Source organism: Callorhinus ursinus, unplaced genomic scaffold (genome assembly GCF_003265705.2).
Source record: "Callorhinus ursinus isolate GAN/ISIS: 27379988/994484 unplaced genomic scaffold, GSC_fseal_2.0 scaffold14, whole genome shotgun sequence".
Lineage (NCBI taxonomy): Eukaryota > Metazoa > Chordata > Mammalia > Carnivora > Otariidae > Callorhinus > Callorhinus ursinus.
Window position 1 is genome coordinate 41,730,171 of NW_027397076.1, and position 18,939 is coordinate 41,749,109.

General features: G+C 38.7%; 1 protein-coding gene across 15 annotated transcripts in view; it reads left to right on the forward strand.

Annotated features, from left to right (window-relative positions):
* TAFA2 (TAFA chemokine like family member 2) overlaps positions 1-18,939 on the forward strand; it is a 480,355-nt gene that overhangs the window by 415,211 nt on the left and 46,205 nt on the right. For 11 of the 15 annotated variants that reach the window (XR_012380763.1, XM_073900735.1, XM_073900730.1 and 8 more), the window contains one exon: positions 3,398-3,532. The exons of the other annotated variants lie outside the window; for them this stretch is intronic. Coding sequence is in view for 10 of the 11 variants with exons in the window: in XM_073900735.1 (XP_073756836.1) it covers positions 3,398-3,532 (135 nt within the window). In the remaining variant the exon portion in view is untranslated. The remainder of the gene's footprint in view (positions 1-3,397; positions 3,533-18,939) is intronic. 15 annotated transcript variants of the gene reach the window in all.

Sequence of the window (18,939 nt, forward strand, 5' to 3'; positions counted from 1 at the left end):
ACAAATTCATATGTTGAAGCTCCTAGTCCCCAGTGTGATGGTATTAGGAGATGGTATTAGAAGGCCTTTGGGAGGTATTAGGTCATGAATGCAGGGCCCTGATGAATGGGATTGTGCTCATACTATAAGAGACATGAGACAGAGGACTTCTCTCAGCCACTTGAGGATACAGTGAGAAGTCAGGTGTCTACAAACAGGGAAGCGAGCTCTCACCAGATACCAGACCTGCCTCTGGAAGTGTGAGAAGTATCTGTTGCTTAGGCCAGCTGGTCCATGATCTTCTTGCTATAGCAGACCAAAGTAAGACATCCTCCTGAGTCTCTTACTCAATATCCTTTTCCCTCTTCACTTTCGTATCTCTCTATGGGGTGTACTTATTTCCAAACTATCTAAAAGAATTAGATTATGACCTTTCCTTTTCCTATATTCCCTCTCTTTTCCAGAGAAGGACTCAGTCTCACAGGAGAAAGCATGACCACCCAAACAAACCTGGTTTCATAAAGGAGCCATCCTGTTTGTATGCTTCTGGCTTCCATTTAGTTTTCTACTTCTGCATGATCTGAAGTTGATTGTCTTGGGTTATTTTAGTAAATATACCAGTATATGAATCTCCTCTGACTAAATGAACTGTTAATACAAGCCTGGAAATGGAACATTAAGCTATATAAATATATAAAAGACATGCTTCTTTCCCTCCTTAATGGCACTGAATTTTCTTTAGAAAATATAAATATAGGGTGTTGAATTTTGCAGTTTTAATGAGGTCTTGTTCATTTTGTCTTAGGACTGAAGTCTCAGTGAATTAGATTTAAAAGAATTTAAAATACTAGCCGTCTATTTCTTTACTAGTTTAAAGAGCAGGTCCTCCTGACCCCTTCCCTTTTTGGAAGTCGTTTTCTGTTACCGAAGTACGTAATATCATGCCTGGGATAAGGAAGTGAAGAACAATGTTGTTGACTTCCTGTCTGGCATATGCCTAGTGTTCATTAATTTTAATTCAGTAGATGTTTATTGAACACCTACTCTGTGCCAAATTCAAGAAATCTCAGTCTTAGAGGAAGCGAGTTCTTACAATACAGTTTGCTATCTGCCTGAGCACATGGGTCGGGACAAAAGAGGAGTTGTCACAAGTTCTTAATTTTATTACCAGAAATAAACTTGATTCTGTCATGTATAATTAGACATGTGAAATCAAAGCGTATTCACATGAACTTGTCTTAATCAAAATAGGGAAGCATTATTCAACAATTCTCTGTAAAGTGAATACTAATTTCTGTATTCCTTACAATATCCCTTTCTGGCTTTGTTTTCACATTTCTGATTGATCTTTTGTGGGCTCCAAGCACTTCAGACTGCCTTGCCTGGGGCTGTCCATCAGGTAGTTAATGATCTGTAAGCAGTATTTTATGTAAGTAGTTTTCAAACAACTTACTGACCCTTTGATGTAAAAGTATATTGAAAACTAAATATGTAAAGTATTTTAACATAAATTCCCCAAAAATAAATGTTTTCCTCAAGCTTTAAGATTAAATTCTTAAACTTCCTAGAAAAAAATTATATGTCAGCTGTGCTCTTCATTATGAGAAAATGAAAGAGCTCTTTGGAATGTTCCTAGGGGAAGCAGATTTCAAGACTTTGCTAAATATCTTAAATAGGAAATAAATACATTTACTTCACCTAAGCTCATAAATACTGCATCACATACAATGGCAACTTTAGTTGAAACCTCTTCTAAAGAGTTTCTGAATTACAGAGGAGCTTGAAACCTGATTAAATAAAAAAAGGATGAAGAAATCTTTGCAAGCTTATTTTTTTAGGCCTAGAATTAAACTTACACCTTTGGGCTCAAATATTTAATTGGAAATGTAGACATTTTTAACAGTCATTTACACCACTATGTATAACACACAATTCCTCTTGGTCTCAAATTCCCTGTTTCCTAAGGGCTATCCCAGTTCAAGAGGTATGAGAAAAAATCCAAAGACACGGAAGAATTTTATGAGCTTCACTGGTTGGTGAATGGCATGAAATCTCAAATTTGCATTTTTACTTCTTTTATTAGCAACTATACCTATGCAAAAGTAAAAATTGCTGGTCTTCTTGATTTTTAATTATAATTACTGTTAGCTCAATTACTTTGTTGGTTGTAGGTTATTTAGTAAAATATTTTGTTTTTTTTGGAATCAATATATAATTGTGTTACATTTTTCCTAAAAGCTTTATTAATGACTTTAAAATACATATTTGTGGTTTCTTTTTTTTATAAAGATTTTACTTATTTATTTTGACAGAGAGAGAGAGACAGTGAGAGAGGGAACACAAGCAGGGGGAGTGGGAGAGGGAGAAGCAGGCTTCCTGCAGAGCAGGGAGCCCGATGCGGGGCTCGACCCCAGAACCCTGGGATCATAACCTGAGCCGAAGGCAGACGCTTAACGACTGAGCCACACAGGCGCCCTTGTGGTTTATTTCTAACATTCTTTTTTTTTTTTAATTTAATTTTATTATATTAGTCACCATACAATACACCATTAGTTTTTGATGTGGTGATCCACGCTTCATTGTTTTCGTGTAACACCCAGTGCTCCATGCAGTCTAACGTTCTTATCGCTGAGGGCTTTTTATTTATTTTTTTTTTTCAAAATAGCAATATATGGAATGGAGGGGGATTGGTAATTCTTGCCTTGACTAAGGCTAGGATGTGTGTGTATGTATGGACACATGCACACACACGCACACACATGTACACATGCACACACACACACAAACTTGACGCATGCCCTAGAAAGAAAAGCAGAAAAACAATGTCAGATTTCAAGTACAGTGATATTCTAAAATCTAAGCTACTTTACGAGAAGTCAGAAGCGTTTAATAAAACAAACCCCGAACATCTTCATTAATCAAGCCAAGTGTGGCTGCCTGTGTTTGCAGCTGCATGACAAAAATACCTCAGCCCCCAACATCTTTTTATCCTAACCCAGTTGGAGGTAGATGAGGCACTCTAGGCAAAGCTGTATATCCTGTGAAATTTCTTTGCCCTCATTTTCTGCCTTTTTTCCTCCTCTGCACCTCCTCCCCCGACCCCCTTGTCTTTCATTCTTCTCAGGCTTCCTGCTTCTCAATCCAAACAGGAAAGACTCTCCTAATGACCCATTTATACCTGTTGATTGGCTGATTACACCACCACTAAAACGCCTTCACACTGAAGCATTACCTCAACCAGACTTTTATCGCCGATCGTAGAAGAGGCTGATTCCTTGTTAGAAAAATTTTGTTTTCCTTTGCAAACTGGTGAAGAGATTGTTTTTGGGGAGTAAGGTAGGAGGAGGCTCTTTGGAGCTCCTGAAATCACCGTTGTCCTAGTCATGCAAATTTAATTTAGAGTTTATGATGTTTTCAGCTGTCCAAGCAGATGCTCTACAGAAAGCCCCCACAGAAGAAAAACTCCACTGGACACTTGGTGAAAATGGCAAGGAAGACTTTATTCAAGACTATGGCGAAAGGGTGGAAAGACTGAACTCTACTGAAATAAAAGGCAGGAGGATTTTTAAACACTGGGTGAATTAGTGGAAAAGTATTAGAGGACATGGTGGGGAGATTGGTCAATGTGATTATCTGTGGTCACCTGTGTTTGTTAATTGGTGAATATCAAAGTTAGGCTCCTACCCTCTCACGGAGACTGGGAGACAGAGGCTCTATCTTCCTTGATGATTACATTTCAAAGGGGGATGGCTCCAGGGTCCTTGAGGAAAATGTTCTTGGGTTGTTAAATGGGCAAGAGTCTGGGAGAAGATTTATATCTCAAAGGGGCAGAGAAAGAATCTACAATTGTGTGTTTTCTAAAATAAGTGCTATAAGAAAAGGGAGGTCAGAGGCATATAGTCTGGGCAAAGCCTGTCTCACGCTTAGTGAAGCTGAAGAGAACCTTAAGTCTGCTTGGTCATCCACTTTCCACACTCTTCCCCCCCGTAACTCCACCTCCAAGATCTCCAGCCCCCTGAAGAACACTGTGAAGTGTCTGGTTCTTACTGAAATTGACTGAAGTTGACCTGATATCTCCGCATTATTAGCTTCTTCCCTTTGTGATACAGGTCCTGCCCTAGCAGAGGTATGCCTGTTGGCATTTATCCTACCTCAGAACCTTGTGTACCTTCTCTCCTGATTTTAATCTAAGCTCTGCCATCTGTTCCATATGCCCTCTGGCTTGGAATCACATACATTATGTTCTGGGATACTTGACATTGTTTTCATTTGCATTTAATGATTTGACATATTGTAACTTTTTGTATTTGATATCCTCAAACACACCTCTAAGCATAATGTTATTTATACCTCTGGTTATAAGGTTTTGTCTCAAATCAACATAATACCGGGCTGCATTCCCTTCATTAATAGAGATGTTATCATATTGGGGATTAGTATCTATAGTCACAAAATAAAGGAAAAGGGGACCTCAAGAGATGCAGAGCAAGAGGAAACCACTTGTGTTGTATCTGGAAAGCATCAAGCCCAGCAGATACAATCTAGGCTTTTCAGAGAAAGCATGTGGCTGATTTTTCAGAGTACAAGACCCCTGTGTCCATGTAGGGAAACCTGTTGCATACCAATTGATTTTATTTATTTTATTTATTTTTTTTAAAGATTTTATTTATTTATTCACGAGAGAGAGAGAGAGAGAGAGAAGCAGAGGGAGAAGCAGGCTCCCTGCTGAGCAGGGAGCCCTATGCGGGACTCGATCCCAGGACCCTGGGATCATGACCTGAGCCGAAGGCAGACGCTTAACCCTCTGAGCCACCCAGGCACCCTATACCAATTGATTTTAGTCTCTCCTAGGATTTTAGTCTCCCCCTATCCCCAGTGGGAAAGTTCATAGGACATAATGATGCACAGTAGCACACTTTCAAAAGCCTGGGTGTGTAGCCTAGAATAAGACCATAGTTAGCAAGGGCAAGCTTTAGCAGAACAGTTCAGGGGGAACATTGGCAGTGATTTTATGTTCCAGTTTGCATCCAGACAGCTTCGGTTAACACCTATTATTCCAACATAATCATTAATAGCAAATCCATTTACTTTCAAAAGGGTCCCGATTTGGATAATAAATTATATGGTCACTTGAGCTTGGTCACTCTGAGCACTGATCCCTTCTGAGGGCCCTCTCCCAGTGTGTAGTGAAGGTGTACCTCCTTATTCAATCTAGCTTTCAGATGTGCTGTTGGATTAAATTACCTCGTTCTCTGCGTGTTTGTCTCTCAGTCACACACATACACACACACCCCCACATGTGCACACCACTACTCCAAGGGAAAAATGTGTTTTTTAGACTGACTACATTTTAAGCTTAATTTAAGAAGAAAAATGTTGTCTTAAATACAACTTGATATGTAAACGTCCCTGTTCACTGTGAACACAGAGCTTCACATAAGGATGCAAGGCACAGTTCATTCTCCAATGGAGCTCACTGCTTTGTGTTCTCCAAAAACAGAGATGTGGTGGTGACCTTTTATTAGAGAAAAATTGGCCAAAGCTTTGAAAACATAACTGTCCTTTTTTTTCCCTCCTTTTTAACTGATCACATTTTAAAGCCAGTTATCCTCTCCCACCAGTCTCTGTAAGCAAAAGGTAACCCGTAAAATGATTTATTTTCCTTTCTTGGTCAGCAGCAAATTCCCAGAGGCAGACAGGGCATGGATGGTGATACAGGAGGGTTATTCTTCTAGTTACAAGTGGACTTTGGTGTTCACATTTCCCAAAAGTAGGAACTGAAGCTTAGAGCAATTACCTAATTTGTTCAACAGACAGCTAAGAAGCAAGAAGACTGAGGCTCAAATCCGGCTTGATCTAATTCCACAGCCTGTGTCCTGAACCAGTCCCCTCCCTATACCACCATCCACCATCATGGCTTGTTTAATGTTTATCTTCTCTAGGAGGGCAGGGGTCTTGGCTTCCCTGTGTTTAGCATACCACAGGTGTTTGATAAGTATATGAATGTTTGAATCATACATGAGAAGGAAAGGGAATAAGAATGAAAGCTGGAGTTGGTGGGAGGCACGGACGTGAAAGACAAGGTCAAGGGTGGTGGCAAGTGTCAGTGTATGTTCACAAGGCGTCAGGAGGACACTCACTAAGAGCCCTGGATGAGAACCGTCCAGCCCTGGAGGATGGATATAATGAGGTAATAAGGTCCATGAATGAGGGGTTTGCTGGTAGAACGGTGTGACCGTTTTTCTGAATAGTTTCCTTGCCCCTTAGAGACAGTGCAGGGCAGTGGTCAAGGTATGAGCTTCAAATTGAGTTAACCCTAAGGTTGAGCCCTTTAAAAATATCTCCTCAAGTCTAGTAGAGAGGTAACCATTTTACATTCGGGATCTCATTTCATCCTCCCAACAGTTTTATGAGGTAGATACTGCTATTCCTTTTTTATGACTGAATCACCTGAGACTTTGGAGTGAAATAACTTGAGCAAAATCATGCATAATAGGTCAGTTTTCCAGTTTGGGTCTGTCTGACCCTAGAGAATGAGCTCTCTCAGTTGTCTTTTTCCTCAGGGGGTACTTCATGAAAATGTAACCCCCGAGGTAAGAAGTTACCACGAATACCAGTGTCCCCCTCACTCCTACTTTTCCAAACGCTGTTAGGCAAAATGTCATTTCTATCATAGCAAACATTTATAGAATACTTACTGTGGCCAGATGCTGTTGCAAGTGCTTTAGATATATTAATTAAGTCCTTAAAACAATGCTATGAGGCAGGCACTATGATTTTGCCTTACTTTACAGCCGGCAAAACCGAGATGAGATCACAGAACTTGTCAAAAGTTACGCAGGAAGTAAATGGCAGAGCCAGAATCTGAATCTAAATAGTCTAGAATTTGTGTTTTCAACTACTATGCAACTATTTGTTATTTACTGATTCTTATTAAAAAAGGTAACTTGCTGAGGACTAAATCCTTAAGTTAGCTACACTTAAACAAAACCATTGCCACCTATTGTACCTCTCATCCTAATGAATGTTCTCACAAGGATAATAGGAGTCTCTGGATTAGTAATAACAATGATAATAAGAACAGCCCATAACCACTGAGCACTATCTACACATGCTGCTCTTACTTATTTAATCTTCCCAACAATAATGTGAAGCAGGATGAATGTTCTTGGTTTGCAGACGAGGAAACTGAAGCTTGAATGTTAATTTGCTCAGTCACACAGCCAGTAACAGCTGTGTAAAAGCTGGCTTCAGTCAGATTTTCCCCTTGAAAGCACCAGACGTTCTGCAGCCTCCCACAGAGGGCTGCTTTAGCTTTTGATTCATTAATTAGTTTTGCTGGGGGGTGTCCATTTTATGCTGCCTGAATACAAAAGAATACAAGAGACGCTTTCAAGAAAATAAATTCCTGGGACGCCACTTGGTCAGTATCCACTTAGTGCTACGTTTCACACTATGCCTTGTAGGCTTTTTTTTTTTTTTTTTAATCTGTATAAAGCTACACTTAACACATGTGAGGACGGGATGCTTATAATCATGACCGAAATTAATACTGAAAAGTTAAATGATATTTAGGAGATGTTGTTTAAAAAAGCAAGATAAGTGTTTTAGAAAGTTTTATATTAGAAATATTTCAATATAGGGTTCTGGATAGTGTATGTAAGATGGTTAAATATACACACATGTAAACCAAACAATCGGTTTTGGGATGGTATATGTTCTGTGGTTAAATGTACACATATGTAAACAAAACACAAATATATACCTTTCTGTATTGTTACTAAGGATGTACATAAAATTATATACATTTAAAAGCAGAGGTAACTTGGAGATCATGTAGTCTAGATCAGGAAACTGAGTGAGGCCAATATTGCTGCCTTCACTTGTCAATTTTCAGGCATCTTGCAAAACTCAAATTAAGCATCATCTTCTTTAAAAATTATTTCTTACTCTTCTTTATAAATTATTTCCTATCTCCTTTCTTATGCTGCCCCTCACTGGGTGGAACTGACTTTTTAAAAAAATCTTAGTACATTCCGTGGCTCTTTGCATCATGGCCCCTTTATCACTTTATTTACTTTTTGTGTACATGATGCCCTCCCTCTACAGCCTTCTAAGCTCCTTGAAAGCAGGAAGGGTTTTCCCTTTGGTTTTATATTCTGGGGAGACAGCACAATCCATGGCACCGAGTCAGTGCTGGATGATGCTTCAGTGTGTGAATGAGTTGGCAGAGCTCTCTTGGTTAGTTAGTAATGGAGCGCAAATGAAGGTGTAGATTTTCCAACTCATCGACCAGCGATCCTCTCATTACACTTCGTGACTTCTCTATTCTAATTTGTATTTCACATCATTAATGAATTCTAAAGTCATTTTTTAAGAGGACATTTTCAGAAGCTATCAACAACAGAAAGCTTAATTGATACGACAATGTAAAATCCTTATCCAGTGAATGGGTAGTATGGCATGTAATTTCTCAAAGAGTTACTAGCATCTCCTAAAAACTAAAAGAAAGCCTCATCTAGTCTTCCTTAATAATTTCACTTGAGATTTATATCCTTTTGATCTAGAATGACACTCAGAACCTGGATGTTCCATATGGAAATTGCTGAAGTGTAAAGGAAAGATAATCTAAACTTGTTTTTCATGTCAATCACTGGGAACAAAGCAAATCTTCCATGTGTGAGAAAGATTTTGTTGGAAGGCAAAGATTTTGTTCATTCTTGAATGATACTGATTTCTTCTGTTTATAGGTGTCTCGCTGGCTTCGAAGAGTACCCCAGATGTAGAAAACCTCTTAGTATACAGTAGGTTATAGAATAATGAATCTGCAAAATTAGATATAGGAAACAGTAAAGGTTGTCCTTGTCTTAGGGGATAATCATCTCTTAAAATTAAATGACTTTTGTGCCTCTATCCCTCTAGATTTTTACATAGCGCACAAGAGAATACATTTTTAGAGAGGAAAAGATATTTAGAGATCCTTTGAATTTTGTAGTTGAGGAAACTAAAGTCCAAATAAGTAAAGTGGTTTTTCAAAGAACTGTCCTGACCAATTTGGGACTAAAACCAAGGTCTTCTGGGGGCAGAGTACAATGTCATGCTACTCAGATGAATAAGCTTTCATTGACCATGTTGGGAGTTTCTTCTATTATGTACAAATGCTACTGGTTGAGATACTCTTAGCTGACATCACACTTTATTTCTTTACTACGCGATACTAAATCTTTTGTCATATATGGCTAACTTCCTTATTTTACAGATGATAAATTGTGATGTAGGGAGATTAACCGATTTACCAAAGATTTAATAGTCAGTTCATGGTAGTACAAAAATAGAAGCTAGGGCTTTCCACCTCCCAGTCTGGGGCTCACTGAGTGTACCTCCCCTCCTGAAACCTGACTTGGCTCTCCAGTAGAACAAATTAAGCACATAAACACGCACAGCCACAAAATAGCAAGGTCAAATGTTTTTATAATTTCTAATAAGTTCACCTAAGCCTGGACTTGGAGAAATGATTAAATTTACTGTTTTTTTTTCCCTTTTGAGAACCCTTGTAGTAAACCATTTATTTATTCATTTATTCATTAAGCATATTGATTTTTCTATTATGGATCTCAAACTGTGCCTCAAGCTGGGGATTCAGAGATGAATAATCATGAATTTGGGTCTCACAATTTAGTAGAAGGAAACAGAGATGTAAAAAGTAAATATAGAAAACTGTTACAGGTATTGCAAAATAAGTAAAAAAGTGTTAATCAGAGGATAGAGTGGTTCAGTCTACCTGAGGGGTTGATTAACAGATTCATAGAGTAAGTATTGTGATGTTCTGAATTTGAAAGATGGGGTAGATGTTTCCTGGAGGTAAAAAGTGGGCCAGGATTGAAGAGTGGTAGGTAGCCTGAGCAAAGATATAATAAGATTCTAAAGGTAGTTTATAGGATCTTGTGGGGTGTGCAACAAGAGTGCCTAGGAAATTGAGGCCGGAAATGTCAGAAATGGGCCTATGGAAGGATGCTTGTGCTGTGCCAAAAGTGTGAATTTATCTTACAAAAAAATGAAGAGCCAGGAATGGTTTATACTCAGGGCTTAACTCTAGGAAGATCTACATAGTAAAATGCATATGTTTATGTGTGTGTAAGGGAACATGCTAACAAATAGACCAGTCCGGGCCCCTTGTGGTTGTGCAAGGAAAAGATGCTAAAGATGCTTAAGCTAAGTCAGTATAAGTGAAGATGTGGCGGGCATGGAAATTGAGGAGGAGTATGGCGGTAGAATGAGAGGAATGTGGTGAACAGAGATGTGGGGGTTAGGTAATCGAAGTGACATTGAGCTGGAAATCGAGAGAGCTGAGTTCTTTTGTTCTAATTATGGATCTTCCACTTTCTAGCTCTGTGATCTTGAATTAGTGAAAATTGTAGATGTTTTCTAACCATCAATTTCCTTTTTGTAAAATGGCAAGGTAGGATTTTATCTCTATTATTCTTTAAGTCTCTACAAATTGATGATTCTCTCTTAGATACCTGTATTACATAAATAGACTCAAGGGTCTAAGTAAGGTTGTCTTAGCCTCCATAATAATTATACCTAACATTTATTCTTCATCAAATATAAGCATTGTTATGAATTTTGATTCAGTTGATCCTCATTGCAACCCTTTATGGTAGATGATACTATAATTATCATTTTACAGATGGGGAACTGAAGTGTAGAGTTGAAATAATTTTTTCAGATCCTATCTTTTTGTTCTCTCTCTATCAGTCCATTCAGGCTCTAGAACAAAATACCAGAGACTGGGTGGCCTACAACAAGAGAACTTTATTTCTCACAGTTCCAGAGGCTGGAAGTCCAAGGGCAGGGTGCCAGCATGGTGCAGTGAGGACCCTCCTTTAGGTGGTTGACTTCACATTGTATCCTCACATTGCAGAAAGGGTGAGCAAAGTCTCAGGGGCCTCTTTCATATCAGCAATAAACTCCATCACCTTTCAAAGCTGCTACCTCTTAATACCATCACCTTGGGCATTAGGTTTTTAACATTTATCTGAATTTTGTGGGGTCATACACATTCAGCCTGTACCACTGCTCTTTTTATTCACTGTATAAATTCTCTTAAGAAGCATTTGGATATACCTGACTCCTTCCTAGTCCATTAATAGGAATATCATTGCATATTCATTAATACTTGCTATTGTAACAGATACACTTCTAAATCTCATTGACTTAACACATCTTATTTCTTGTGCATGTGAAACCATTTAAGTGTCAGAGGCTGGATCTCTCCGTGATACAGTCATTCAGGGATCCAGGCTGATGGTGGCTCTTCAGGGCCACCTTTGGCACTGACATTTGTCTGAAAGAGGAAGAGGGAGAGTGGCTGACACAGTAGGAGGTTTTTATAGGCCTCGTCCTAAAGAAATATAATTCACTTCTGCCTACCTTCCACGTGTCACGTGCAAGAAAGAGTAAAAAATGTAGTCCAGTTGTATGGCCAGAAGGAAAAAAAAAAAGGAGGCTTGGTTAATAGTTAGGCACTCTCTTTGGGAGCTGGGATTTGAGCCTAGACCATCTGGCATCAGAATCCTCACCCAAATCACTGTGCTCTATTACACTTTGGACTTGATTGCTCTTACGGAATTGACAGTAATCAAATGGTTTTGTACATAAAGCAATAGAAGGAGGCAGGTTGACTTTATAGTGCGGATTATTTCTGTGTAGTTAAGATTTGTAACTTCATACAGATAGGAAATAAATTCAAAATATAAATTTTAGAAACTCCCTTCTCTGTGTCTCATTAAGCTCAGTGACTTAATGAAGTTAATTTGTTAGTTTGAAGCAGTTCAAAAATCCTTTACTTAGACTCTCATTTTCTGCTGGGTCTAATATACTGTACCCATTATAATGAAAATTAATCATTTTGTAAACTCACAGAATTTTAGAAGTGGAAGGAACTGATTTCTTCATTTTGCAGAAGAGGAAAGATACCCAGAGACCTTAATGACCTACTCCATAGTACACTCTTCAGGGACAGAGAACTATGCAGGAGAGCCCAAATATCCCATCTTTCTTTTTACTGCTTCTTCCACTCACCATGTCATTTTCCTCAAGAAGCACTTGGGCTGCACTGCCCTCCCTCCAAGGGACACTTACAGGAATCTGATTATCATAAAAGAACAGCATGACTCTCACAGTTTATAGGAATTGGGGATGTTCTGATTTTCCACATCTTTTCTGTGTTTGTAATTTGGGATTAAGCAGAAAATCTGCTTTTAAACCTTTGACATTAGAAACATTTTAAAAAGCACAACAGGCATTTTCCTGTCTGAGTAATTTGAGATGGCCTTGGGGGTCATCACTAGAAATGTCACTTTTCACTCCGAGGGAAATGTAGAAAGTGCAACTGTTGGATCTGTGCATTTCCTGGATCCTACTTTGAAGGTAGAAACTTGTCTCCTGCACTTAAAAGTCATGACAGAGATGCTTCTGCCTGATAATTAGCTTTTGTTAATAATAACTTTAATTTAAAAAAGGAGAAATACCCTAGTCAGCCCATTTTTGGGTCAAAGTACAGAAACAACATCGAATTACCTCAGGAAAAAAGAGGTTCATTGAAGCCTCTTGTATAAAATACTTCAGGAATTCTGGAAAACTTCAGGAAGACCGGAGGAAGGGCAAACACCAGGGCAGCCTGTGGACTCTCTACTCTCTTATCTCTGACATCTCTTTGTTTCTGGGCTCAGCTCCCTCTTCTGTCTGCTTCCTTGGAGTTCCACCACCATGAGACATAGACCCATCTCTCCACGAGTCACCTGACTTCTAATGCCACGTGCCCATTTCCACGTGGCAATTCTGTGACTTTCAGTTCAAATTTCCAGACAGATGGATTTGATTTGTCCAGTCTCTGTTTTTCAGAGCAGGAATTACAAGCAGAAGTTCTGGTAGTTTATAAAGGGCCCTCTATTCCGTGAGATTTGCCTTCTTCAACATCAATTCTCATTTAGAATGAGGAAGTAGAAGATGTTCATGATTGAGCTGAAGGGCAATGAGTCTAAAATTCTCTCAAGAGTGAATCTTCTGTAATGCCTCTTTCTCTTAAAACAGACTGGGGCACATCCTGTGGTTGAGAGCTTGCTTTTGTTAATAGAGACTGTACCATCATTATTAGGGTTATTATCCTTTAGTGACAATCTTTTTTTCCCCCAATGACTTTATTTTTTTTCATATAAAAATGGAGCAGCTTTAGAAAACAGGCTCTGTAAAAATGTCATCTGCACTTGGCTGTTTCCTCCCTGATCATTTTGACTTCATAAATTATGTGAACTTTTGAAATTTCATTGAGCTCTTTAACCATTTCTTTTAATTAGATTGCTTCAGCATGAAAGTCTAAAAATGTGCCCTATTTTCTCATTGTAATGAATTAAAGTGAGAAATTAGCTGTCTCAAAAAGTTTTGTTTCAGCACATTTTTTCCATTCAAAGTGATTTACAGCAACCCAAATCCACTAACTAGCTTGCATTTCAGATGTCTATTGGTGCATGTAGGTGATGCTTTATTTCTGCTTAGAAGGTGTAATGCAGACTCTCTGGGGAGCTAGTCAAGCTGGGTAAAACTATTAAATAGGAGTGTACGGAGACAAACAAAATTTTAGAATCAGTGAGACAAATCAGAATACAAATAAGAACTGAAATCTAATGGAAAGGAAACCAAGTAGGAACAAATTCACAACTTGATGCTGAATTTACTCTCTTCTGTAGTTTAAGTGTCAAATTAAATATTTTTTTACATGCATCTCATGTCAACACAATTAAGTATATATAGAGATTTTTTGTAAAGATTTTATTTATTTATTTGACAGAGAGAGACACAGTGAGAGAGGGAACACAAGCAGGGGGAGTGGGAGAGGGAGAAGCAGGCTTCCCGTGGAGCAGGGAGCCCGCTGCAGGGTTCGATCCCAGGACCCTGGGATCATGAACTGAGGCAAAGGCAGATACTTAACGACTGAGGTGCCCCTAGAGATTTTTTGAAATATGAAATTAGAACTTTTAGAAAATGTAGATAATTTTCCCTAGCAGCTATGTCTTTGTGTAACTTATATGTTCCATCATTTTGTATTCACTAATTATATTAATAGTAAAAACAAAGAGAGTTAATATTTAAGTAACGTTATACAATTTAAAAGTTTCATATGCTTGGCATACAGTGAATATTCAATAAATGGTAGCAGCTGTCATTATTGTATACATCATTTCCAGAGTGAATGAATGATTCATATGTATAGAATGTGATATGCATAGTTTTGTGTTCTTACTAACCTAAGGCCAGCAACCACTACTCAAGGTGAAATGATTTGCATAAATATTATTCTCTTGTGTACCAATTTTCATACCTATGTATTTATAGTTCACAGGTGAATAAAATGTGATCATATTAACACATGTATAAACATACGTGTGTGTGTGTATATATAAAATTATAATTATGTATGCGGGCATATAGTTTTTAAAAATCTATGTAAGCATATGAACCAAATGTTACTTAATTCAGATTTTTCCCTCTGGAGAAGTTCCTTTCAGTCAGTGAAAAAGCAGTTGAAAACAACAAACATTTTGCTAAAATGCCTTATAGGACTTCATATCAGAATATACCAGTCACAGTAGCTTTAGAAAACGTTCAGAGAAAAAAAAAAAAAAAGAAAACTTTCAGAAATCTTGAGACATGGTTTAAGAGGCAGTATCTTTTTTTATTATGTTAATCATCATACATTACATCATTAGTTTTTGATGTAGTGTTCCACGATTCACTGTTTGCGTATAACACCCAGTGCTCCACGCAGTACGTGCCCTCTTTAATACCCATCACCAGGCTAACCCATCCCCCCACCCCCCTCCCCTCTAGAACCCTCAGTTTGTTTCTCAGAGTCCATAGTCTCTCATGGTTCCTCTAAGAGGCAGTATCTTAGGCCTCACTTCTGGGGGCAAAGGCTAATAATCCTATTGTTGAAATGAGACATAGGGTAATAATCCCAGAAGGCCACAATTAGAGCTGGGTAAAACTTGGTATCCCCATTTTCATAAGAATGAAACCTCTGTGTCTCTAGCATCCTTTCACAAAAATGTAGGGGGCAACCCTTGGTGTTTATGCATCACATCCAGGGAGGATAAAATAGAAGAATAGAAGGAAGGTGGTTTTAGTTGGTTTGTTTGTGACTTGGGAATTGTGACATGAAGAAAATTGTTTGTTCTTTTTTCATTTAAATCTTCTCCAGGGGGTCTTGCATCATTTTAATATGATGCTAACTGTCTGTGAAGCCTATTTTGTTAATTTGGAAAGCCCTAATATTCGATTAGGTTAGTTTATCATGAGCTCTGTCTGAATCCATATAGAGAATTGTAGTAACTGCTGGAATGTCCTACAGTCTCATTAACCTTTTAAAGGAAAACCATGGGAATTAGTTTTACCTTCTTAAATTGCTTGTTTACCATTTATTAAATACATACCATATGCTGAACAGTTTACATGAAAAATTACTTTGTCTACAAGAATCTGGTTATCCTAAGAAGTTAAGATACACAGACAAATAAGAAAACTATACATATGTCTACGTATGCCATGCTTAGGTGAACTAAATTCTGCTAGAAGATTCATTTCTCTGTTTTGAGGTATCTGGTTTCACTTGGCATATATCAAAACATACTGAAGTCAATATTCTTCCTGCCCATGCCTTCAAACTCTTTGAGGATAATATTACTCATCCATCTACTTGCCTATCATCTGTTCTATTTTTAAAAGGTTAATTATCCCTCTCTCATTCCTCCACAAAAAAAGCTTTACAACTTCAATTTTAATAAGAACAGAGGCCGAGAGAGTTTTTTTTTTTTTTTTAAGTCCCATTTTTCACCAGGAAACTCAACCTGTATGTCTGTACATTTTCTTTTCTTTCTTCAATGAAGAGAAAGTCAAGGCAGCAAAGCCTGTGTCTATCAGGCTTGCTCTTCCTGGTCAGCTTTATTATTAATCTTTTCACATTTAGTGCCATGTGCTCTGAAGGGGAGGGCATGTCTGTCAGCCTTCCCACTGCAGTTCCTACTTTACCCTCCTCTTCATTATACCATACAGGCATCATTCTTACCTCCTTTTTCCTCAAACAAGAAAACATACTTTCTTCACCAGAGTCCTCACATACCAAACTTAGCCAAAGTAATTATCCAATTGTGGAATAACTCTTTGCAATCCTTTAAATTATATAATATATAAACATTTTCCTTTATTTAATTTTTAAAGAAGATTTTACTTATTTGTCAGAGAGAAAGGGAGAGCACAAGCAGGCGAGCGGCAGACAGAGGGAGAAGCAGGCTTCCTGCTGAGCAAGGAGCCCGATATGGGGCTTGATTCCAGGACCCTGGGATCATGACCTGAGCTGAAGGCAGGACACTTAACCGACTGAGCCACCCAGACATCCCAAACATTTTTCTTTTAAATATTCATTTTGCATTGACTCACACAAGTTAGAATGATATATTTTGAGATACCATGCTTCATTGGGTTATCCTCCAATTAATGCGTTTGGAAAAAATAAATCCTACTATACAATCTAGGAAGCAGTAGAAAGTACTACTATGTCCTCAGGGTGGGCTAAGTTTTGAAGCAGTAATAAAAACCACCTCTTAAAAAATTAAAAAAAAAATGAAAAAAAAAACCACCTCAAACTTTTAGAGGCTTACAGCTTAAGGCTTATTTCTCACTCATAAGTCCCTCATAGTTGGTGGAACTCTGCTTCATGTCTCTTCACTTGAAGACTCAGGTCGATATAGTTTCCACTATCAAGAACATACTTGGTTGCTTGGGCTGGTAGGAAAAATGTGGTGAATTACACACTAGCTCTTAAAGCAGCCACACAAACTGATATCCTTTGCTTTTGCTCGTAAGTGACTGCTAATATTTTAGCTTTCATTTCATTGGCCAAAGCAAGTCACATGATCACGTCAAAGGTTAATGATCGGGGTGAAGAGGTACAATATTACCAGGTGTCCAGAAGGGAGAGAGCCAGAAATATTTGGCAAACAGCACTAATGTTTGCCAATGACTACCACAACTGCATTATCCTTTTATATTTTTGTCAGTAAAAGTAGAAATGAATTTTGATACTGACATTGGGAAGGGGAAACCCGATGCCGAGTTTTCCCCTATTCCTTTCCAATGTACGATAAAATCTCCTTAGAACAAATAGTAAAATGGCCTTCGTGGATGCTAAAATAGTGCCTCTCCTCCCAGGGGAGAGGTCAGTGGACTGTCACTGTGTGCTCCTGGCATTGGGAGAAAACAGAACCCTCTGGAAGAGAGCAGAACCCTCGCCACCTCAGGCTGTCCCCGGAGCTGTCTCAGCTCAGTGCTGGGCTGAACAGCGTCAGTATCTGAAGAAGCCCTAATAATCTCTTGTCTCCAGCCTGGTTTCCATCCAAAGACTTGTATGACTGACCTCATGATGTACATCTTTCTTTCCCCAAATCACTATCAGAGGTCCAAGCATCCCCAGTCATCATCACAGAGATGTTCATCTCCATTCTGCTCTGAAATCCCTCATCTTCTTCCATCCTCTGGAGTTTACAGTGTGTACCAGCCAACTCCCTGCAGGCATCCTACTACTCCTTCCCAGGAAATGTACTTTGCCTCTTTCTGAGAGACCTATTTTATATCCCTTTTCTTTTCAAACATCTCTCATATTTCATAGCAAAATTAGGTGAAGTCAGATAAGAAACTGCCTCATCTCCTCACCACCTAATCCATTCACACCTACCTGCCTCTATAGCTACACATCCCACCTTCGCTCTTGTTAAAATGGATTATTTCTCCATCAATTTATTGTTAACCGCCCCCCCCAGTGCCCTGAATCTCAATTCCTTTTTCCTTCTCGAGAACATTCTTTTGTAATTACCCATTTTCTTTCCTATATTGTGCATTTCTCTACCAGATCATCCAGCAAGCAAGCATGCCTTTATGGCATTCATTAAAGAAGATTCCCTTGATACCATGCTTCATTCTGGTTATTGCTCACTTCCTTCTTCCCTTAACAGTAAAGCTTCTTGGAAGAAATTTGTATAATTGCAGTTTTACATCCCATTCTCCAATAAACTTACTTGAATCATGCTTTTATTTTCATCATGCCACTGAAATGATTTTTACTGGATCAAATGCTAAGAATAGCTAACACAGAGGGCCTACTATGAGGCAGGCAGTGCTCTAAATACTTTATACCCATTAACTCATTTCATCCTCAAACCAACCCTATAAAGATGGTACTATTAATATCCTAAATAATTTGCCCAAGGTCACACAGCTATTAGGGGGAGCTCAGATTTGAACCCAGCTACTCTGGTTTTAAAGGCTATGCTCTTAATTAGTACATGATCTTACTTTTTTAAGGGACAGTGATTTCTCTTGGTTTATTGAACCTTTCAGCAGCACTCACCACAGCTGATCGATCCCCTTCTTCTTGAAACATTTTGTTCTTTGGTTTTCCATGCTTTTATTCCATGTTCTTTTTATCTTACCTCATGTGCTGCTCCTTGCCAGTCTCTATTACTGGCTTCCCCCATTTCAGATGGAGGTTCTGGACCATTCGTTCCCTTCTTCTCTATTGGCAGCCTTTCCATGGTAATGTGGTTTGGTCTGTGGTTTTAAATATCACCTATCAGCCTGGATTTCTTAAGTGTGTATCTGCAGCCCAAATCTCTTCCCTAAGCTCCACTTCATAAATGTCGCTGCCTGATTTACATTGCTACCTGGGTACCTTGTAATAGTCTCAGATTTAACACTGACAACAAGAACTACAGATAGTTTAACCCAACCGAGCTTCTGCCAAACTCCCCATTCCCAGGCCTTCTCTATCTGCCAGAACCACCACCACCACCACCACCACCACCACACACACACACACACACACACACACACACACACACACACACACAC